This window comes from Lasioglossum baleicum, chromosome 11, assembly GCF_051020765.1.
Source record: "Lasioglossum baleicum chromosome 11, iyLasBale1, whole genome shotgun sequence".
NCBI classification, from domain to species: Eukaryota; Metazoa; Arthropoda; class Insecta; order Hymenoptera; family Halictidae; genus Lasioglossum; species Lasioglossum baleicum.
Genome location: NC_134939.1, coordinates 2436919 through 2460433, shown reverse-complemented (window position 1 = coordinate 2460433; position 23515 = coordinate 2436919). Strand labels below are relative to the sequence as shown.

At 43.5% G+C, this 23515-nt stretch overlaps 1 protein-coding gene across 4 annotated transcripts in view; it reads left to right on the top strand.

Moving 5' to 3' along the window:
* Nucleotides 1-10727, top strand: part of LOC143213463 (nephrin) — a 561898-nt gene extending 551171 nt beyond the window's left edge. For all 4 annotated transcript variants that reach the window (XM_076433355.1, XM_076433354.1, XM_076433357.1 and 1 more), the window contains 3 exons: nucleotides 320-414; nucleotides 1244-1516; nucleotides 5056-10727. In XM_076433355.1, the coding sequence (XP_076289470.1) occupies nucleotides 320-414; nucleotides 1244-1516; nucleotides 5056-5133 (446 nt within the window). In that variant the 3' untranslated portion in view covers nucleotides 5134-10727. The remainder of the gene's footprint in view (nucleotides 1-319; nucleotides 415-1243; nucleotides 1517-5055) is intronic.
* The last annotated feature ends 12788 nt before the right edge of the window (nucleotides 10728-23515 follow it).

The following is a 23515-nucleotide window of genomic DNA, read 5'->3' as shown; positions in this document are numbered from 1 at the left end:
CCTTCGCCTTTACAAAGAAATTATTTATTGTTTAAACACAGAATTAGAAAGGTTTTGTAAAGGACTGACGCGACGCCAGAAAGTTGCCGAGCATCGAACCGCGCAGTCCACTTGTTATTCGTTAGAAACGAGGCTTCGGCAATAAAAACAGAAACGACGCCCATAATTATACTCGGGGAAGAGCCTCGGCCGGAGAACGGTTAAAAAGAAAAAGCAGTTTTCTTTTGAAGTTGGTCGGGCTCGAACGAGAAAAGTGGCGAAAAGTTCTCGCCGGTAGCCGTGAAACAGTTAACAATCATCTTGAACTGTTTTTCCACAGAAAATTCTTACGCGGAGCTGTGCAAGGGCACTTCTCCCCGGTACGTTCTGCACCAGCCACGAACAGACGCGAGCACTTTCGCCAATGTCAATAACGTGAGTAGAAATTGCATTAATTGAACTCCCGGGGGGCACCGTCGCCGTTTCATACGTGTCACGTGCCGAAAATAAAGGGAAACGGCTCCGATAAAGCACGAAAACTTTGAGTGGTCGCTCTCGTAACTTTTAAAATAGCGCGCGCCGACCCACCTTTTCATTTCTCGTTAAAGACTTTCCCCGTCAAGCATGCTTGGCCGCTCGGAAATTGCCAGTTCGCGTATCCGTTTCCCCGATATTAACATCGAACGATTGTCCGAACTTCCGCGAAATTCCGTCCGAAGTTAACAGTTGTAAAAACGGAAATTTCCGGGCGGCTTATGCGCGGCGTCATTTTTACGGTAGCGGGGTAGCGTCGAAGCAGGACATTCTGCACAGAGAGTTCGATTTATTATAGTCTCGGTAAATTTAGTAACGAAGGAGAACGGTAACCTCTGTCGCTCTCGCCGACCCCTTTGCTCGATCGTAATCGAGTATCGAGAATCGAGTAGAGTTTCGCGAGATTTTTGAATCGACGGTGGTAGCCAGAGCCAGAGAAGCGTCACGTCGTTGATCTCCAGTTTCCGCGAATTAGTGCAGAAAAATCGATATCAGACGGGACAAAGGTGATCCGATGGCAAATGAACCGATCGCGGGAATCGTGTGCACTGTTCTCTATAATCACCTTACCGGTACGCGGGGCCGATGCAATTATAGGGAAAGGGAAGCACACAGAGTCACAGGGACAGGGACAAGCACCGGCACAAGCACAGGCAGAGCATTAGATTTCCGGGTGTTGCTAGTCCGGCCGCGTAATCGGTAACAAATCGCACATTCTCCGATTTTCCAGGGATCAGAGCTAACGTACGCCGAGCTGTCGCTCCGGGGCAACCGACGAATACCGCCTAATTGTTATCAGCCGGTACAGGTGTCCAATATTCAGCGACCTCAACTGCTACCCATGTCGACCCTGACGCGCAGGCAGCCAATCCAGGAACCGACGATTTACGCGCAAGTCGCCAGTCATTCCAAGCCGATTTATGTGCCACCCCCGCATCCGTACATGAGTCGCGCCAGCGACGAAACCACGGCAGAAACTCCATTAATCGGACACGACAATAAGGTGACAATTAATTGACGACCGTAGCGGCGCGAACAAGCGAGCGTTCCGCGCGATCCGCGTTGGTTCCGTAACTCTCGCGATTTAGAGTCTCGTTCGAATCCGAATTGTTCGGTTCCCGCAGAACACGAATACCATGTTCGCGTTTGCCGAGCATTCTGCAAGTTCTGATATCTGAAAATTACTTCGCGCAAACGTTTACCCATTCCTTTCTACCTACATTCTTTGAAATAGCAGAAAAAATACGTGAGGGTGCGCCGCACTGTGGTCCGGATAGAAGAAGTTGGTGTCGTTTAGCTGAACAGTCAACTTTCTCATATCGATTTCTAACAAATTTGTATTGCTTCCTAAATGTCAATCAACCTTGAAAATGAAAAAATTAATGCAGTTTACCAAGAATTGTAATTAGGACGAATACTTAAAGGTAGACATTTAGAGATAGTACTTTCCACCAAGAAAATTGCTTCTCTTCTTCGAGGTGCCCTAATCACACCACTTAATATTAGTTATTTTTTTTTTGTTTACGATGAAGTGCACTCTTTTGTGTTACAAAATTAATATCGACACTAAAAGTTATTGTTCATAATATGTTAAAAATTAATATTCAAAGAAATAAAAAAATTGGCCAAATTTTTTACATTTGACAAGGAATATCTAGAGGGTCATGAAAAGTCTTGTTTTATAACAAACTGGATCATTTTCAGCATTCTTTCCCGTAAGTATATAATTATGCAAGAATATTGTCATACCTCGTCCTACTTTGCAACTTATCATTGTTCAAAGCTGCCAATGTTACTTCGCGACGAGTTTTGCTTGCGTAAAACAGGCTCGTATGACTGATCAAATGTCTTACAAATGCGAACGTTTTTGCAATAACATTATAAGAGATAAATAGAGTAAAGATATATATGTAAATTAACTTCGATAGTCACTTTTATTTTCAAAAAAATATAACGAAACGAATGATGAGAGTTTCTTAGCGTTCTCGCTGCAGTTATTTCTATCTTTGGAACCTTGTGCAGCGTTCGGAAACTACTTGAGATTATTGTTAACATCTGACTCGTACATGTCACAATTACAGTCAGCGGCAATATTAAGTGGACACCCTTAAAAATCGCATAACTTTTAAAAAGTTGGTCCAAAGGACTTGAATTTTTCTAAGATGTTAGACCGGCTAGTTCGCTAGAGAATAAGTAAACAAAAATTTATTAAGATTGCAATTCGTAGAAATCATACAAAATTAAAAAAATGATGTTTTGTCAACTGTTTTATCCGAGCCTGTGTCGATAATTTAAAAAATGTGTTTTATAGATTTCGGTAACTTCTATATGTACATATTGAAAATTTCATCGAAATCGGTCAATATTGCAATGAGCTACAAACGTTTAAAGATGATCACGTAAGGGCGAAATGCCCTGGCAAGGCTGAAAATCTGCGACTTTCACCCTTAAGCTCTCATCTTTAAACGTGATGAGAGGTTTTGTGTAAATAATTATAAACGTGAACGGTGGAAGAAATATATTAAAGTATTGGAAGATGTTGTCGGAGGTGTCTACAAGACGGGCGCCTGCCCAAACGCAAGGGCAGCGGTACGTACCTTCGTACCTGAAGAAAGGACGGCAAGCTATAAACGAAAGGGAACTTGGTATTTCCCAATATTCTAAGGATGTGGGGTTTTCTACAAAGTGCGTTAAAACGCCTAACTTTTACCTTGACAAAACGTATGTAGCTCATTGCAATGTTGACCATACAAGTTACCGAAATCTATAAAACGCATTTTTTAAATTATCGTTACAGGCCCAGATAAAAAAGTTGACAAAACATCATTTTTTTAATTTTGTATGATTCTTACCAATTGCAATCTTAATCTCTAGCGAACTAGTCAGTCTAACATCTTTAAAAAATTCAAGTCCTTTCGACCAATTTTTAAAAATTTATGCGATTTTTAAGAGTATCCACTTAATATTGACGCTGACTGTAAGATTAACATGTAAAAGAAATCCTAAAATACTGTATCCGGAGGCAGTAGAGTTATTAATTAACTAATGCAATCGATCATCATAGATCATCACGAAAGACAAATTATGGTATGTTTATTTTATTAGCTTACTTTTTTATTTGTGGTAATATTGACTGAATATAATTTTAGTACTATTTTAGTCACAATATGTATTTAAAATATTTCTTTTTTTTACACAGGAAAGCATTCTTTTATGTGTTAAAGATTGTGTTAAAGACCAACACTGAAAATTATTGTTCACAACAAGTAAAAAAGGTTGAAAAACTATATTTGAACAATTCATTTTTTAATAGAAAATATCAATGAAAAGTTAGTAAAAATTATTGTTTAACGCAAAATGCAAAAAATATTTAATTATGTCTGGGTAAGAATTACTATTTTTTAAATATTTTAATAGCTCAAAAGTTATAACAAAATGACACCAACTTCTTCGATCCGGACCACTGTGCGCCGGAGCGGAAATAGTGACATTAACAGCGCCAATCGAGGTGAACTACGAAGACAGAGAAGTAGATATGTTTCTCGCAGGAGAGACACTGCAAAGAATATGAAAACACCTTGATTTCTCGATCACCCGGTTCAGCTGCATTTAGCGAAGAAGCAATATTTTTTATGCTCGTTGCGTTGAAATGTTCTTGCATTATTGCGGGGTCCCGTACAGAGCCTTTTTTTCAATTTGGCTCTTGGAACTTTATAAACAACAAAAGTGTACGCTTTTATAAAAGAAATTTTTTTCTGTACACTTTTTCCAAATGCTCTTTGTGTTGAAACACTCTCTGTATTATTGCGGGTTAGCGTACAGGGACCTTTTTTGGAAAAAGTGTACAGAAGAAAATTTCTTCTATAAAAACGTACACTTTTGTTGTTTATAAAGTTCCAAGAGCCAAATTGCAAAGAAGGGCTCTGTATAGGACCCCGCAATAATAATGCAGAGAATATTTCAACACAAAGAGCATGAAAAAATATTGCTTCTTCGCTAAATGCAGCCCGCCCGCGTGATCGAAAAATCAAGCTGTTTCATATTCTCTGTCAGTGTCTTTCCTGCGAGAAACATATCTGCTTCTCTGTCGTCGATTGGCGAGCGGAAATAGTGATAGAAAGTAACTAGAAAGAATTTAACTAGAAAGGAACTGGAATCTTACTAGAAAAAATAGGTTTGCGATTTTTCGTTTAATATCCTTATACGAGCAAATTTTGGGTGAGGGCTCATTCGAAAGAGGAAGGTTCACCGCATGGTCATAAGGTTAACGAGATTATGTTTATATCTAATAATTATACTAAGAGTGTCCAAAGTAGGGAAAAAATCGAGAAAAAATCCCGCAGATTTCAATGTATTTTTCTTTCTCTAAAAGCCTTTTTTTATTAATGAGATGACCAGAGCCCCCTGCGGTAAACCTTCTTCTTTCGAATGAGCCCTCAGCCAGCCCAAAATTTGCTCGTATAAGGACATTAAGTGAAAAATCGCAAACCCATTTTCTTTCCATGATCTTACAGGGGATATACAAACGCTTTTTGTTCGCAGATCACCACGATCAGCCAATCGGGCAGCTCGTTGTGGCGCACCGACACGCCGCCATCTTCGAACACGCCGACCACATGATTCTAAGCAAGCTCGATCTCGATCGACGCAACACTTCGCTCTTAAACGTTTCTCGACGCACCGGTTATTAAGAAATTAATAAGCTCCTGGATACTGGAGGGAAGAGGGAACTAACGCTAAACCGAACAACATAGAGAAATACATATAATATACGCGAACGACGTTCCCCGTTAAATTATTATCGACGGGGAACGTCGCCCGGTATCGTTAGGATTCTCGGTAACGGAACGTTGCGGAGGTGGTTCACGAGGACGGCGAACGATGAAAGTAATTTAAAACATGAAGAAAAAAAAAGAAAACAGATGAAAATGTTTCTTGCGCGAATTATAGTATGAAATATATAATATATGCTTTCCGAACGATTCGTGATAGAGTTGTTATCGTGGCGAAGGAAATGATTTCAGCCTCCTTCAGAGGATCACGATTTCCGAGTAGAGTATTTCTGTTCTCGCAGGTCAGCGCTCGGATTTACTTACTCGCGACTGCCGAGTTTCGAAGGCTACGCCCCCTCGACTGCGTTCCATGCTCGCTATTCGTGGAGCCTAGGAGAACTAGGGCCGCCACGGGGAGTGAGACGCGCGACCGGGGCGAGGGGGCGTAGCCTTCGAAACTCGCCTGTCGCGAGTAAGTAAATCCGAGCGGTGTCGCAGGTGAAGCGACCGATGGCGATCGGCGGTAATGGCTCTAAACACTATGAAAACGAACAACGTCAAATTATAGCGGGCCCTATTCAGCCGTCCGTAAACAATGATGGAGAACGAAGATGATATACGAGAGGTCTCGAGAGACTAGAATTTCCTTTCCACATCGATTCGGCGGATTGAAAATTATGGATCGCGAATCCGGCTTGATTGCTCGTCGGAAATTCAGCTATAGCCATGTATTCGTTCAGAATCGTGGCTCGTTCTTTCGCAGCAACTCCGAGGCCGCTAAAACACGACCTCTGAGCTAACAACAAAATTAATTTCGCTTTAATATGAAGGCTGTTTTCTAAGTTTCTGTGGTTTCCTGTATATGTATAGAAAAATGTAATTTTGATCGGCAATATTCGGTGATATCAATTTCGCGCCGCCATGGAAATTCCGCTTGAGGCGTTTCGAGAAGAAGGAAAAAAGGTGGTAATCCGTCGAAGCATAGTCCAGTGCGAGCAAGGAGGCAGCCGGAGAACCTCCCATCTAAGATCTTCAAGAATTTTTATTAAGTTTGCCGTGTGGGCTGGAGCGTTATCAGAGATTCTCGCTTTTATTCGCCCGGGATCTCTATAGTTTTTAACCGGAAGCTGTTATTAACTGGGGAAGAGGAACTTCCAGAACAATTCTGATAACTACGGTCCAGAGGAATTCTACGGAATAAATTATCCTGCGATATTTATTTCACGAAATATCAAGCACGAACTCTTATCGAGCAAGCGAATTTGTCGCAAAAACTACGTAGACATCCCCAATCCTCTTTTTCATATTCATACGAGTCTTTCTAAATTCTTACTTTCGTCATAAACGAATGAAATCCGCGGTCCAGTGGTCCTTTGATTTGCGACGCGAGTTTTTCGGTCTCCCCGACAGAATACGTTCTAACTATGACTTTATTCGTTTGTTCGCGACGCGAATTTTTCGGTCTCCCCGACAGAATACGTTCTAACTATGATTTTATTCGTTTGTTCGCGGCTCGAATCTTTTAATCCGCAGGTATAATATTTTGTTTCCTCTACTCGAATCAGAATGAATAACAGAGACGCAATCAAGCCGACGAGTCCGCGATCGTTTCGTTCGGTATCGGGGTATCGCAGTGTGTAATCATAGTTACGGGGGGGAGGGCGACGATAGTTCTACGACGGTGATCACGATAGGTATATATTCTATTGTATAAATAAGCGCGCGTCGAAAAACTGGACAGACACAGGCACACTTCTCGTGTTGTTTCTCTGCAGCTGGATTATTTATTGTTGGACGTAGGCGACGCGAAAAAAAAATTTCCGTGTACAGTACGGGTCTAGATAAATGCGGTGTTATTATAACGATGTTACGTAACCGTGGATAGAGTTTTAAAGAAGAGGAATAAGAAGAGGAAAAAATGAAGAAGATTTTTTAACGATTTTCGAAGTGATATAAATATATAAATATATATATATATATATAAATATACACACATATACGCGTCTGTTGGTTATCTTAGACTCATTCTGTATGTATGTTGCTCATTTCGAAGCTTTAACCGCCCCGAGGGAAGACACGGTTCGTTTATTTTCATTCTTGAATCGTCTAGTTACCCGCTGTTTGCGTGAAAAATAAATCTTTATTTAGCCCTTAGGTCGTTTAAGTTAGAATGTTATTTGTAAGGTGATCGTATTGACGATATCGGCGAGCATGATCGTTGAATTAGGTCACGAGGAGCAATAGACTCCTTCTCGAAAGCCGTACGATTGTTAGGATTTCTTCTATGAAAGCTCCACCCGCAGCCAAAGTATCATTTTTCGTCCGCTTACGAGTTTATGTCGTGGACGAGGACGTTGTAAGCGTGATCTTTTCTATTATCTACAGTTTTTATGCTAATTATAATTGATAGCCTTAGTGCAGTTTTGTAAAGAGCGTTTGTCGGGCTGGGAAAGATTCTCGAAGCAATTCTGATAGTTGGTTGTACGCGAAGTATATTGTTAGAAATTTTAAAATATGTACATTCACGGGAGAAATTATTTAACCGATTATAGAAAATGTTTCTATCGGAGTGTGTAAGTTTAATCGACGACCGAGATATCTTTCCTAACTCATTGTACATTAATTTTGTATCAACGCGTACTTTAAGTTGCGATTTAACACTTGATTTTGTATGAAGATTCTCGACGAGCTATTTTATAAGATTTCGTTTGTACCCTATATTTATTATCGCAAATATGCAAGGTTTATCCAATAGCTAAAAAATTTACATTAAAACCTCCGTGCGCGCTTTTCATCGTCAATAATCCACAAGCTTGTCGTTTTTTTACATTGTTTACAATTATACTCGCGAGACATTTTCGATGCTTCTTCGAGATTGGAGAAGTTTCCGCAGAGTTCGTCGTTAAATAAAAAACGAGATAAAATGGCCGATAAGCTACAGAGAATTAGCTATTTTAATGTAAATTCGAGGACTCTTGGAGCGAGCCGTGTGCGTTTGTTGTATCATAAACTAAGCAACATGATTTATAGTACTTGTTAGGCGCGCGAGATATGATCACCCTACGTTATTAACGAGTTACCAAGATTGCAGATCCACGGAGCAAGGAGCCACGAAGCGTGTCGAGAGACGAAGCTTCGACAAAGCTTTCGCAAAGCTTGCGACATAGGTCTTGGCTCGCTTCGTCGCGTTTCGAAGAGTGCGAGAGGGCGAAGGGAATGGAAAAGGGTAGGGCGAAGGGTGTAAGAAACTTCTGTTGTACCGGTCCGAAAAGATTCAGCGATGTTCCGAAATTGATAATCAGCATTCGGATACTGAATCCGAATTAGCAGGAGGTAAACGCTTAACAGATTCTTTATAAATTCAATTAAAATCGATTGTTTGACGACCAACGAAGCGCTACGCTTAACAGATTCTTCATAAATTCAATTAAAATCGATTATTTGACGACCAACGAAACTCTATTAGAGTCGCTAATAAAAATACCGATACATTTGCCAGGGTGACTAAAAGACACCTAAGATGGTCTATCAAAAGTATAAGCGCCCTCGTCCCAATCGGCCCGAAAGCTATCCCAAGGCAAGGATTCGTAGCTGTTCGCGTAAATATTTTCCATGAAGTTTCGATTGCAGCTTGCGGCGAAGAAATTCGCAACATCGCTGCTGTTTTTTTCGGGCGGGTGTACGTAACACGTGCCATATAAAATTGCAACGCTGCAGAGCGGTGCGGCCCGAGGCGAATATCGGGTCTGTCGCACCTTGAGGGTGTAACGCAAGAGGGTACCTTTCGCGGACGTTATTCCGGCTCGTTTCACCTATCGCTGCGGCGCGTTTCTTTCGTCGAAAGAAAGGAATGGAAAGGAAAGGGAAGGGAAGGGAGGAGCGTAGTCGTTTTCTCGCGTCGTCGTTTCGACGAAGAGAAACGCGGAGAACGCATCAGGCTAAACGAGCCGCGAAACGTTAACAGGTCGTTAAACTTCGACTCGTCGACGCAGACGCGTTCCCCACGAGAGGATTCGCAACGCGGAATTCTACGGAAACCGATGGAATTCCATTGTTTGCGCGTCTGAATCGCGAACAAGTATTTTCCATCCCCCGAGCTCAGCGATCCGAAACGACGATGCTAGAAAGAAAGAGAAAGAGGGACACGGTCGTTCGACCCACGTCCCACGGGGATGCATGCCGAATTCGAATATTTTTAAGCTCGCGTTCGCCCGCGAACGGCTAACGATAATATTGTAGTTCTACGTACAATTTTCCATTACTTTAGATTACGACGACACCGCTGCCAACACACTCCCTTTTAACCCCTTAACCACATCCACTGGCCATGCAACTTAACGCTTCGCGTCCCTCACGTTCCCCCTACGAAAAAAAGCAAAACTAAACGTTTCTTCGCGTTCGAATCGATTCTGAACTTTTCTCGTAAGCTCGATTAACACAGTACGAATTTTATACCGTTTTTATAATCGACAACCACAGCTGCGACGATAATTAGCGCGGTTGAGGAACAGCGTTTAATGGACGTCCGCCATTATGAAGAACCGCGGGGCTCCGTCTTCATTCTCGAATAAGAGACAGGAGAATTTGACCGTTCGAGGCGTTCTCGAGTTTAACTATGTGAGATGACATTCGCTATTTATCGTTTTGTAGATTTCTTCGACATTTTCGAGTGTCAGGGTGCAAGATACCCTTCTATAGGCACCCGGGTAGACGCGTCTATTCAGCCGGGCCCGTTCGATGAATGAAACGATCTTGAACGGTCAGAATGTTCTGTCTCGATCACAGTGTCATTTTAAAGTGAACGATTTGTCACGTCGAGGGTTGACAACGAAAAAATCGACACCGAGAGGAGATACAACCCTTTGACAGATGGCAAACGATCCGTTTACCATGCCGAACACTCTCCTCTAGTAATCACGAATTGATCAGGGTTCTCGACTAAGCACGCGTGACACTAAAATAAAATGCGAAAATTTACACTTTCGAAGAAGGTGCAGTTTGACGAATTCGTTTCGCGAGGTTTCGCGAGATGAGGACTGCTGTAAACATTCACATACACACACACTGCCGTATAAAAAGCAATGGCGAACACGGAAATGACAACGGGGATGAACGAACGGAAGGTGGAGGAGGAGAGAAGAAGAAGAAATATTCAGTATTTTGTCAAGAATTCGTATTACCAGTGTAATAAAATAAAAAAAAAGACTTTGATATATTGTTAGTATGCGTTGTAGGTATTACAGAATGAATTTAAATATAAATATACACAATATACGAAGAGGCACGCGCATCTGTAAACGTGCGTGTGTGTTAATAAGAGATATAATTAAGATCTTATAATTTTAAATGACTTTTAATATAGGTTTACTTGTGTAAAATAAGACAAAAAAATAATTGTGCTCAATAAATTTCAATAAATAACGATTTTGCCTATGCCAATAACGATTAATTATTGTAATTATTTTTGTATAGAGACGTAAGATGATATTATCTGATTATTATAAATACATTATAAATAATGATATAGTAATCGAAGCATTATGTGTAATAAAAGTATTTAACATTGCACGTTACGTGTCTATAATGTCCCAAGACGTAATCTCTTGCTCGCATAGCGCTCTATGTATTGTTTCTACTGCATGCGATAATACGATAATGTGCATCATAGTATGTGTGACCGCTTACCATTACTCTAAAGAGGCCCCTAGACGTTCAATAATATTGACGAGGCGCATTGAAAGGGCATATTGATCGTTCAGAAGGGGTTCAAACGTATTGGTCAATAGATATATTGAAGCATATTGATAGAAATTTTTATTGAAGCGCAGTGACGGGAGCCATATTGATTCGCGCATTGACGTTTAGGAGGTTTATTGTCAATATTTCGTCAATCTCACTAGACAATGATGCGATATGGTGCAAGATTTCTCGCGCATGCGCCGGCGTAGCGCCACGCTCCCCGTGGCGGCCGTAGTGCTGTATCCCTTGAAAATGCCTTCGATCGAGCAAAAATTTGCCCATGCGTGATGTAAAAGATAGAACTATGAACTACATATACGAAAGTCAAAACAGCGGAAGCGGGTGGTCGGCGTGCAGTCGCGGTGCGGTCTAGTGTGCGCCCATCTTAAAAGTCTGCGCTCCTAGAAGGTGAGCGGGGTGCAGGGGGACACGTAGAAGGTCCCCTTTTTCAGTTTTCCGCTTATATCTCGGAAACTATGCGTCCGAGCGATAAGACCATTCCATACAAAATTAAAGCTGACAAAATGTGCCACAGAATTGATGCGATTCAGTTTTTCGCTGTTTCGCATAGTTCTTGCATAGTTCGCATAGTTCATTCTTCGCATAGTTTCCGCTGGTCAAGTAAGGCAAAAAACGTGAAGCAAAAATTTCTTTTTCACAATTAGTGAACTTTGAGCGCGGATATCTCGGAAACTATGCGAGATAGCGAAAAACTGAATGGAATCAATCTTATAGCACATTTTATCAGCAGTAAGTTTGTATGGAATGGTATTATCGCTAGGACACATAGTTTCCGAGATATAAGCGGGAAACCGAAAAAGGTGACTTCTACGTGCCCCCCTGTAGCACGCTCACCTCCTAGGAGTAGTGACTTTTAGTATGTTTACCTCCTAACTAGTCCAAACAAAGACCCAAAGTTAAAAATTGTGTTCCTTCCATTTCCCTCTACACCCCCCTTATGAGCATTCATTGACTGGACTAATTACGATGATGAGGTAGCAGAGCCCTGAGGCAATTAAATTCGCAGGAATGTATCGAAACAATCTGTTCCGGACAAAAAGACTTGAGGACATGTCCTACGAGTTACAAAATACACAGAAAGACACATGTTATACATTCATTTTCCGGAATCAAATCATACCAATTTTTTAAAATTCTGCGGGGTGCTCAAGGTACCCCATTTTATCTACTCTACTAAATATATATAAAGCAAAAAAAAACGCCGCGCATACGCGAGAAAGCTTGCATCATATCGCATCAGGTACAGGCAAAATGGCTAGCGCACAGATTATAGACGATTCCGACGCGGAACGAGAATTTACTACTATGTATGCTTATTACGTTATACCGTGATTGCCCAGAGCTATGGAAAGTTAAATCGAAAGATTACTTTAACCACAGCAAGAAATTTCCCAGCAGAAAACAGTTCTCGCGTTGATGCAATTCAAACCGGATTACACCGTCGAAAAATTGAAGAAAAAAATTAATACTTTACGCACCAATTTCAAAAAAGATTTCAAGTTAATTGAAAACGCGAAACGGTCAGGTGCATCAACCGACGAGACCCCAAAATCGAAGACCTGGTATTTCGACGATATGCTCTTTCTAAAAGACCAACTAGAAATAGCAGAAACTGAAAGTTCAGAGGCAAAGAGGATTAGATAGAGGTGACACTCCCATAAGAGCCCTATGTTAAAATGTGTACCTCGTTTCGCAGCAAACCCAACTATTCGTCTACCCCTTGCTCCGCACCCCGAAAACAGTCCCCTCATATAATACCTCATTTTACGGTTCGCTCTAAACTATACTCGAAGACTAAATTTTTTTCTGACTATACAATTTTAAAAATGTTAAAACATTAATTAATATACATACATGTTATATAGCCAGGAAGGAGTTATATAAAATACAATTGAAAAGTACAGTTACATATTTATTTTAAAAAGACATACATATACATATAAACTTATACATGTTTACAAAAATTTTTTGTACTTGTCGGATTTTTCTTCTTTTTGTACATTTTGTCTTAGGAAGCGTGCTTCCCAATAGCACCTTATGGTGATAAACATTTGTAAAAACATTTTACTATGCAAAGAACTGCATAAATTTAATTCTTTAGAGGTGTTCAAAATAGCATGCAAATGTTTCGAAACGTTAGCAGCAGCTAACAACTTCTCAATACAATTATGAAACGCTTTTTCCCAGACACAAATCGTATAAAAAATTTCTGTTTTGACAAAGGATAAACCCTTCGTCTCTGTTTTATTCCTTAATGTTGTGTACAAACATTCCAAACTAAATTTTGGATATTATCATCGAAAAATATATTTCTGCAACTATCGCAATTTGTTTTTTTTAGAAATTTGTTACAGATATAACCTGCAATGTAATATATGGCATTTTTTTCGCCGAAATTATCTATCGACAGAACTTCTTCAATCTCATCATGAGTTACATCAACATATCAACATCTATGTCTACATCTATGTCTTGGTCGGAATTTTTTTCGTTTTCATTAATATTTCCGTACGACTTTTCGGAAATTGCACTTAACTTGACGAGAATGGAATTAAAATCCGGTTCGCAATTAGTTATATTAGATAACTTTGATAATTGTGTGATTGAGATGTGTTTCAATCCTGTTTCAAAACTGCACACTGACGGATTCGGGTTGCAGCCATGCTGTTGCCTAACAACCGCGAATAAATTCTCAAGAGAATCCTGGTTTAACCTTCTTGTTTGTATTTTTTCTATATTATAGTTCTTGTGTAGGTCGTCGAATAAATTTAGGATGCTTTCGATAGATAAAATCCACCCATTAATGCATGGTGGATTTTTCTTGTTTATAAACTTAATTGAATTGAAAGTTTCTTTCATATTTTTTAAAAAATCTACATGGTCACTGTCCTTGCTGATTGCGTAATTCAATTTGGGCAACCTAGCCCTTTTTAATAAACTGCTATTGACAGAATCAAATAATTTATCAATGTCAAGTATAAACTCGGCAGTGATAGACTCATTTGAGAATTTCTCCGGATAGATTGCTTTGTAGCACAGCATGGCTGTATACATCGACTCGCTGAACACTTGAGCAGCGTATTTATCTAATCCTCTTTGTTCAGAGGTAAGTAAATTTCAAGTACATCTTATTCATATTTGTTTGTTTGAAACTTTCACCACACAAGTGTGTGGACACAATCGCATAATATGCTAAAAATGCAGCAAAGAACAAAGTGGAAATAATCCAATGGTGGTAAACAACGACCGATACTCTATCCCACGAGAGAACGGACTCGTTCTGCGCAGCCTTCTGAGCTGATCTAGATGGTGGAGGCGCAGCGAGCCTATCATCTATAATCTATAATCTATAAGCATCAAACGGCGTCGCGTGCTCGATTCGCATTCGTAAATTCAGTTCGAATAACGTCAGTCCTAGTAAATTCGCATCCTACATCTGAGTCGGTCGGAAAGTGACCTTCAAGGTCTTCGGCGTCGCGATCATCTTATCGCTGCCGGATCCAAAGCGAAGAAATTCGATTAGAACCGAAATCTCGGCGCGTGCGATTTACATCTGTCGCGATATTTACGGTAACGCGCCGGCTATTCTTGTAATCGCTGCCGATCGCATCGACGCACAGTGTGACGAATGGCCTTTTTAGCTGGACAAAATTAACTTTCAAATAAACAAAAACTAATTGTGCCAATATTATCTAAAATAACCATGTATTAAAACCCTTGAATATTAAAACTTAAAATTCTTTTGTTATATGTTTACAGAGCGTGTAAACTTCACCTAAAAGGCGGACGCCTAACCTATAAATGAATGGGCACATTGTCATACGCGCTAGAAATATGTTAAAATGTACGAAGGAGTATTTAAATTTCCTATGTATGATGGATATAGCATCGCGAAACATGTATTTTCACTTTAGTAATTCCAAATTATCGATAACATTCCTCTATTTTTGTAAATTAAGTGTTAAAGAGGGTACTTATTTTTCCACAGAAACGCCCATGTTACTCCTCTTCGTCAATGAATTAGTATATGCCCCACGTCGCCCCACGCGATGATTTTTACATTATTATAAAGTAGAGATTCTCTAGTTTATTGTAGTACCAAAATAAAATTGCTATACGTTGCTATAGCATACTAATTTTTACAATGAAGTTACGTCGTTTTACGTTCACGCTCGTGACAATCACAGCCCGGGACGGGCCCGAACGCAGCCGATGCTGTCGTCACTTAGCGGTTTGTTTAGTCTACTCGTTGAAACTTATGGATTGGTTTCGTTCATTGTATATTTAAGGAATATACAATGTAATGAATATACAATCGTCAGGTTTTCCTCCGAACTTTCTTCTTATGAAAATTGGTTTCTTCAGTTTCGAGCGATCAGCGTGCAGTCTACATCTCCCTTGCGTTTTTCATATATCTTTCAGTTTCGTTATTTTTATTGTTGTTGTTGTTTTTTATTGATATTGTTATTATTACTGCGTTTGTTGTTAGTGTTTTATTTGTTACGTTATCACATCAAACGTGATACCTTTTTTCAAATTTTTAGATTAATTTACATTTGTTTATAAGTTATTAGTTTATAAGTTATTAGTTTCTAGCAACCGAACGCTCCTATTGAATACTTTCATTTTGATCTGTGTTATTTCTGTTGTTTTATTTATATTTTTATGTTATTATATTTTTAATTTTTTATTATATTAACATAATAAACAATAATATGCAGCAGATTATTTATAGATTGAAACCGTATATACTAAACCAAAGAATAATTCTTTCCCGTATGTCTGAATCTCCAAAAAGTAAATTAGTAAATTATATTGTTACGTCCCGGAGTCTGACTTTCGCGAAACTATCGTTCCGCGACCCATTCCCCTTACTGGACGCTCTCAAATGCGATACAACCTTTTGTCCACGCGGCACGTTACGTACGACGTCTGACTGGGAACCACGACTTTCGCGAACATGCGTATTCTACTTAACGCTTACAGTAGATTCGCCCCAAAGCGGCGGACGAGAACAGAGATAACTGAGACGGCGCGAATCTTCGCAGGGAAATATCTAGCAACTTATCGGACAGTTGAGTATAGCGATCGGTGAAGACAGGCAGGCTTCCTTTATGCGAACTGCTTCCGTTGCTCGCTGACGGCTGCAGTCGAATCAGGCTGGATCGTCGTAGGAAGGACGATGATCCTCACTCGCCCTGGGAAGATCACGTCGTCGGTGATCCTCGGTTGGCGGGAGATACCCCGCTGTTGTCCTCCGTCTCGCGTTCGTTGACGCGCACGAGCTTTCGTAATTGATAGCGACGAACGGGAATTGAATAGGAGAGTATTGCAAGCGCGAGGATGTAGGGAGAAGAACTAAGCGAGACTCACTTATTAAATTAATAACTGGGAATATATTTGTAACGTATGAAATGAAATTATAATGAACTAGAAGCGCGTGTTATAGCAGGACCGCCCAAAGGCGGATGAGAGCGAGGACTCGTCGGAGTCCGGACCGGGACATCCAGGAGGCGGCGAGCCTCGCTGGAGTCTTGAACGAACGTGACAGACTGGCTGTCCGAATTGAACTGAAGTGACTGAACTCTTTTTAGGATCGTGAGGTCGAATACATAGGTGTCTTATTTTCTACCGGATGTCTCGTTAGACATAACGCTATGGATGTTATGAGAAGCGCGCGATTAATGATTACGGTGAATGCTACGTGATACTGCTACGGGGAATACAAACTTCGTTGTATGTTATATTTAATTATAAATCACTTAAAATATATTGTTTAATTAACAAAAACCAACTAAATGTTGTAAAAAGTTAATAATTATTCATATTTTATACAACTGTAAACATATCAATTGATAAATATAGAAAAATAGGCGATTTTTTTAGAATTTTGTCCAGCTAAAAAGGCCATTCGTCACACTGTGCGACGGCCTAACACCTTCGTTCAATAAACGAATTAATAGCCGAAACGTTGTACTTTTCTTGTGTGAAAGACTTCCCGCCGTGGGAAACGTCTCGTGTCCTCCCGACGTAGAACCCTGTACCTTTCGTGTTAGCTATCCAAGCTTGGTTTGCTGCGTCACAGGCTCGCGAATTAGATCGTGTTAATTTGTCGTAGATCGAGATTATTTCGCGTGACACCCTTGGGTGTCTGGCGCCCGAAATTCTGTAACATTCGATCAAAAAATCGCGAGTCTGTGAACGTGTTTTGTCCCGAGAGGACCACGCATATAAAATCTCGGTGTCGCTAAAATTTGTGACAATATCGTTTCGAAAAATTAGAGAAGCGACGTGACAATACTTAGAGCCTATTTATTTTTTTATAAATGAACCAAAATTGACAACAAATAAGTATGGAACTATGGAAATTTCGACCACTTTAAGCATCTATTTTGCCACGAATCTGACCCAGCAGAGGAGTTGAAATACTCTGTGAAATCATCCCTTGTTTTTTTTGCTTCCACACTTGAGTTGCCCCTTTGAAGTAGCAAACTAGATTGTGTTCCCTGTCTCCACGAACCTTTTTCGATAGTGCTAGTAGTAGTATTTTCGTAGTCAACATCATCGCGTTGCATAGTATCCATTATTCCTTGTTGACAAGTAATTGTGGAAATGACAGCAACACATCACTATTTTTCGAGCATTTTGAGGTCTAAAGTTAATGTATTTTTGGAATATTTTGAATCTAGATGTCAAAATCCCAAAAGCGTTTTCGACAATTCTTTGTGCTCGGGACAGTCTATAGTTCAAAATTCGTTTTTCATTCGTGAGATTAGCTCGGTTATAGGGCTTCATAAAATTAACATGTAGTTGAAAAGCTTCATCTCCTATGAACACGTACGGGAACTTTTTTCAGTGGCTGGTAATTCACTTGGATTAGGAAGGTTTAGTTGGTTCTCAGACAACTTTTGCCAAAATATCGTGTTCTTCATAACTCCACCGTCTGATACTCGCGTTGACAATAGCCATGAGTACAATACTGAAAGTTCCTTTATAGTTGTAGTAGTAAGAACCAGAGTTAATGGGTTTTTGCCATCAACACTACCCACACAGTTGGGGAAATTCCATTGTTCTTGAAAATTCCTCGGCTAGCTTTTTCCATCCCTCTTCAGTTTTGGGTACCTAAACCAAAAGATATCAATTTTTTAAAATCATTCTTTCAATTATTCTTTCAGAGTCATCAAATTCTTTTTTAAGATTGAAAATCTTGTAGGTTTCGTTCGGCTAAAAGCGTGACGTAGAATGTCACACAAATGTGTAACGGTAGTTGTACCTTGGGGTAGTGAGGTGGGGGCAGTTCTTAGGTGCTCGTTCGACGAGGAGCGTGACGGCGAGTGTCATTGAGCGGTGTAATGGATGAATATTGATAAATAGCGTTTATAATTTTTGCGTTCCGTAATTCGACGATGCCCGAACGATCCCTGATTTTTTAAAATAATAAATAAACGTGTGATTTTAATTGCAAATAATACCTAAACTTTTTATTTAAATACACTCTTATTTCTTATTTGCAAATAAAAGATTATTTATTATTTAGATTAAGATGGAAATCAAATAAATAGCTTTTGGTCTTCTCTTACTTCTTGTGTAATAGTCCGTTTTCCCTGCGTTGCTCCTGGTCCTGGCGGTCCCCCTTGATGTCGATTAGCTCGCCGATTCAGGGTTCGATGTTGACAAGGGAAATTGTCGATGCGGGATCTGGACGTGGTGCGCGGGTTCGAAAATAACGACACAGATATTCTCACTGGATGCTCGCTGCCGGCGGGCTCGCGGGTACGGTATTCCGGATTTGCGCGGAACGGTGTTTCGGCAGTCGCGGATTCACAGTGACGGTGTTCCCGGGTACGTTTGCGTAATATTGTCGGACGCGGCGCGGCGTTGTGTGCGGACGGAGAAACGGACTTTGGCGGAGGAAGGAAATCGTTCTCGGCTTGCGCTTTGATCGCCCTGCCCGGGTCGGGTTGGCCGGACGTTCGACGTGGTGATACACCGTGCGTCTAAATCCTCCCGGGCGGTTCTACGTCGGCGAATGATGGTACATCGTGTTCGCCGATCGTTCCCGTGGACGGTACGTCTTCACGAGGTAGTCGGTGGTACACCTTGACTCTCAGAGGGGCGGTACGCCGTGCTCTGCTTCGGCGGAACGTAGTTCGTCACCGGCGGGAATACTGACAAAGGATAGTTCCAGGTTCGATGTTCTCCGAGTAACGTCTTAGATCAGAAAAGCTGCGTGTCGCTCGCGTGGCAGCTTTATAGTCCCTCGACTGGCGGCGACGGGTGGTGGTGCGGTGCGGTACTTCTCGACTACTACTCACGAGTTTCTCACGCGTGTCGGAAAATTCGGCAACTGGTTCCCATCGGTACGAGTGTCGTGACGCGGTGCGGGGCGCGAGTCGGCGACGCGTGACGGCGTGGTTCGGCCTCGGTCGGCTACGTTCGGTTCGGTTCGGTACACGGTCCTCCACGGTCCCTATTTACACTTGTATTTTGTATACACAATTGTAACGTTCCGATTTCGCGATGCCCCGTAGCTCAGGAGTCGACCAGGGTTCTGACGGGTAAATTAATACAGTGAAGGCGAAATCGGGTAAAACTGAACTTTATTCTCGCACTGCGAGTATTAGAGAAAGAACGTATAAAACAAATAAATGATCCTTCGTGCAGGCCGGCGAATCCGGCCGCGTAACAAAATGTAGTATGATGACCGCGATGTCGGCGGACGGAGCCTACGACTGCTCGCTAGCTGGTTCGGCGTCCCTGGTCTAGTAATGAACAGAAAAAAATAATCCGACGGTAATTATAAAAGCGATCAGGCGGTCGGGAACAACTAACAACTAACCGGTACGCGGCGCGCGCTTTCGCGGAAACGGTTCCCGATGTTCGGCGGTGCGGAACGCGGTATCGGAGACTTCGTGGAGTCTCCTCGGATTTGCGCTGGAAGGTGGGAGGTGACAGGATACGGTCGGAGGTCACGGCCCGACGCAGCGTAGGCGCCGCGGTTTTCCCTCAGAAGCACCTGAAGGGCAAACCACGGTTCGTACGTATCTCAGAGGCACCTGAGAGTTTCGTACCCGCCGTCGCCACACCAAATCGCGACTTTGAACCGAGAAGGTTCGACCCACGGACAGGGCCGGAGGCCAATCGCTCCGTGCTGGACGGTCGGAGAGCCGAGTGGTGCCGTAACTCTCACGCAGAAGCACCTGAGTGACGGGTTACAGATGCACGCGCCTTAGAGGCTCCTAAGGGTATTCGTGCCCACCACACCGACACGACGGGTCCGGTCCAGCCAAGGCGATGGCACGGCAATCTCCGGGAGCCGGGGACACGGTGGAGAGTCGCCTCCTGGAACTCGTGTTTCCAGCCTGCGTTCTGGACGGATGTTTAGCTCTGAAAAGAGCTCGTACGATCCGATCTGCACGAGAGTGGTTCCAGGCGGACTCCGCTCGCTTGGTATTCCGGCGCGACTTATATAGCGCGCGGAAGCGCGGACCATGGAGAGTGCCGCTCTCGGTCGAGCGGCCGCGGCGCTCTCCGATTGGCGCGCGCTTGGTCTCGGCGGTGATTGGCGCGCGCTTGGTCTCGGCGGTGATTGGCGCGCGCTTGTGTCGAGAACATCTATAAATATAGGTGCGAGCGGTCGCTTCTGTTCACATGATGTTCGCGACGAGGTATCGCCTCGTCGCATCCCCCCCTTTTTTCGGAAACGGGACGTACGGACGTCACGGGGAACCGTGGCGAGATTAGCTAGAATGAAATTCTGTAAGAAAGGAAATTTGAATTTGCTTACAATACGCCGCGGTTCCCCCACGTGGCGGACGGCTCCCGTGTCCGGGTCCAACCGTAGCGGCCAACGGACGTCCCCGATGACCAGCCGGTACCGCTTTACCCCGATCGGGGACCAAAACGCTGTCCCGTCCGGTAACGTTTCTCTCCTTCGCGGCTTGTGGTTGAGCTCTCGAGGGAGAGGGATTGGCGATGGCTCTCTGGCGGGCACGTATTGCAGCGCGACCTCCTGTGGTGGGGGTGGTAGCTCCTCCCTTTCCTCCACAATCGTCGGCAAGGGCCGTCTGCGGGCCTTTGTCCGTCCTTTTGGCCTAGCTTTTGCTGTGGCCCCGGTCGTATCTCCACCGTTCCAAGCTCGGTATCGCTTCTCTTCCCTTCTCGCCCTGGCGGCTGCTTCGTCTGCCGCTTTTTTGGCTAGGAGTCGCTGGTCTTCCTTCTTGGGGGCTCGGGGGGCCCGTGTTTGCCGTGGCGCTTCTCGGTGGGGAGATACTATTGGTACCTTGAAGGTCGGTATGCGTTTTGGGGTTTGCAGCCTGGGTCCTTTCGGCGCCACGCAGCTCGGACCGACACGTGGCTGTCTCATCGCTGGTGGTCCGTCTCCTTGCCCCTGCGGTGGTCTTGCAGGTGGCGTTATTAGCCTCGGCTGTGTCGGTCGCCGTGGCCCTGCCGGTTCGGGTTCCTAAATCCCATGCCTCCTATAATCCTCTTCCAACTGCTGTAAGAACTCATCGAGCTCTTGCTCGGAGACTGCCTGTCTTGCTGCCATGGCTGTTGCCGCCGTACTGACTCGGCGTGCTGCCTGCCGGTCCGACTAGGTCGGCGGATACCATTTCCCATGGTCGGTCAACCGGTGTTGCGTGCATTCGGCCCGCTGGTGCTTGCTGCGATGCTTTGTATTTCTGGCAGCTGTCGCAGGTTCGTACGTGGCGCGCACCCTCACGTAGCATTGCGGGCCAGTAGTACAGACGACAGAGGCGAGTTAGCGTTTTCGCGATGCTCAAGTGGCCTGCTGTCAGATCATCGTGACACTCGCGGAGCACTCGTTGTCGATCGTGAGTGGCTACGCACAATTTCCACTTGTCTGTCGCTGGGTGTTCGTCGAAGTCGAGCGTATGTAAAATGTGACGGTACAGGCGCCCTTGCCTGATGCAGTATTCCGGGTGATCTAGCGGTCTTTCTCGGACTGATTTCAGTTGGCGGTGGTACCATGGACACTTTTTCCTTTCTTTCGTACCGCATACTTGTACTGGTTGTCTGGATAGTGCATCGGCCACGGTGTTCTCCGGCCCTCGTCGGTATCGTATCTCGAAGTCCCACTGGCTTAATTCCATTGCCCAGCGTGCGAGTCTCCCGGACGGGTTGTCTATTTTTTCCAGCCATTTTAGTGACTCATGGTCGGTCAGTACCACGAAGTGGTATCCTTCCCGGTAATGGCGCATTTTCCAGATGCCCCACCGCACCGCGAGGCACTCGAGTTCCATTGTTGAATAATTACGCTCAGCCTGGTTTAATGTTCGGCTTGCGTATGCGATCACTCGTTCTCCGCCCTCGCCTTCCTGCGTGAGCACGGCGCCCAGTCCTTCTTGACTGGCGTCCGTTTGTAGCGTGAATGGTCGTTCCCAGTTCGGCAAGAGACCCAAGAACCGTCGTAGCTCCTTCACTCCGGTGGGTAGTGACAGTTGTGTCACCGCCGCCACTTTTTCTGGATCGGTGTGTAGTCCTTCCTGGTCTACGACGTGCCCCAGATACTTTAATTTTTCGCGCGCGAAATGGCATTTCTCCCAGTTCGGCCGCAGGTTCGCTGCTCGGAGCCGCTGGAAGACCTCTCGTAGAATTCGTTCATGTTCCTTAAATATCTTGCTGGCGATGACAATGTCGTCTAGGTATGAAAAAGCATGAGGGGCCATGTCTGGTGATATTACCCTGTCGAGTAATCGCTGGAACGTGGACGGGGCCGAATGGAGCCCGAACGGCATCACCTTAAACTCCAGCAATCCCTTCCCTGGTACGGTGAACGCGGTGAGCGGTCTGCTAGCCGGTGTCAGTGGTACCTGCCAGTAGCCGTTTTTCAGATCGATCGTTGACAGGTACCGTGCCCCGCGCAGTTTGTCCAGCGTGGCGTTAATGTGAGGCAACAGGTAAGCGTCCTTCTTCGTCACTTTGTTCAGTCGTCGAAAGTCGACGCAGAAGCGGTGTTTTCCATCTTTCTTCCGGGCGAACACGATGGGTGAGCTCCAGGGGCTATGCGATGGTTGAATCACCCCTTCGTCCAGCATCTTCTCGACCTCTGTATTAATTATGGCCTGCATTGCTGGATTGCGCGGGCGGTATCTCTGTTTGATCGGGGTTGGGTCTTCCAATCGAATTTCGTGTTCTATTAGGGATGTCGCCCCGTGTATTCTCTCGAATTTTTGCTGTTCCTCCTGGATTAGTTCCTGAAGGCGTTGGTTCTCTGTTGCCGTTAGATTGATCAACCCTTTCTGTGTGGTGGCGGTGCAGGCGTTCGTTCGGCTCGGTCTTTTGGCCGGGAATATATCCTGATTGTCGATCCGTATCTGCAGGCCTAGTTTTGACAGGGCGTCCATACCCAGTAGCACTTCGTGTTCCATTGGCCCCATCACGAAGTATCGATGTTCAGCGGGACCCCGTTAATGGTTCCGAGGCCTCGTATGCTCCATTTTAATTCT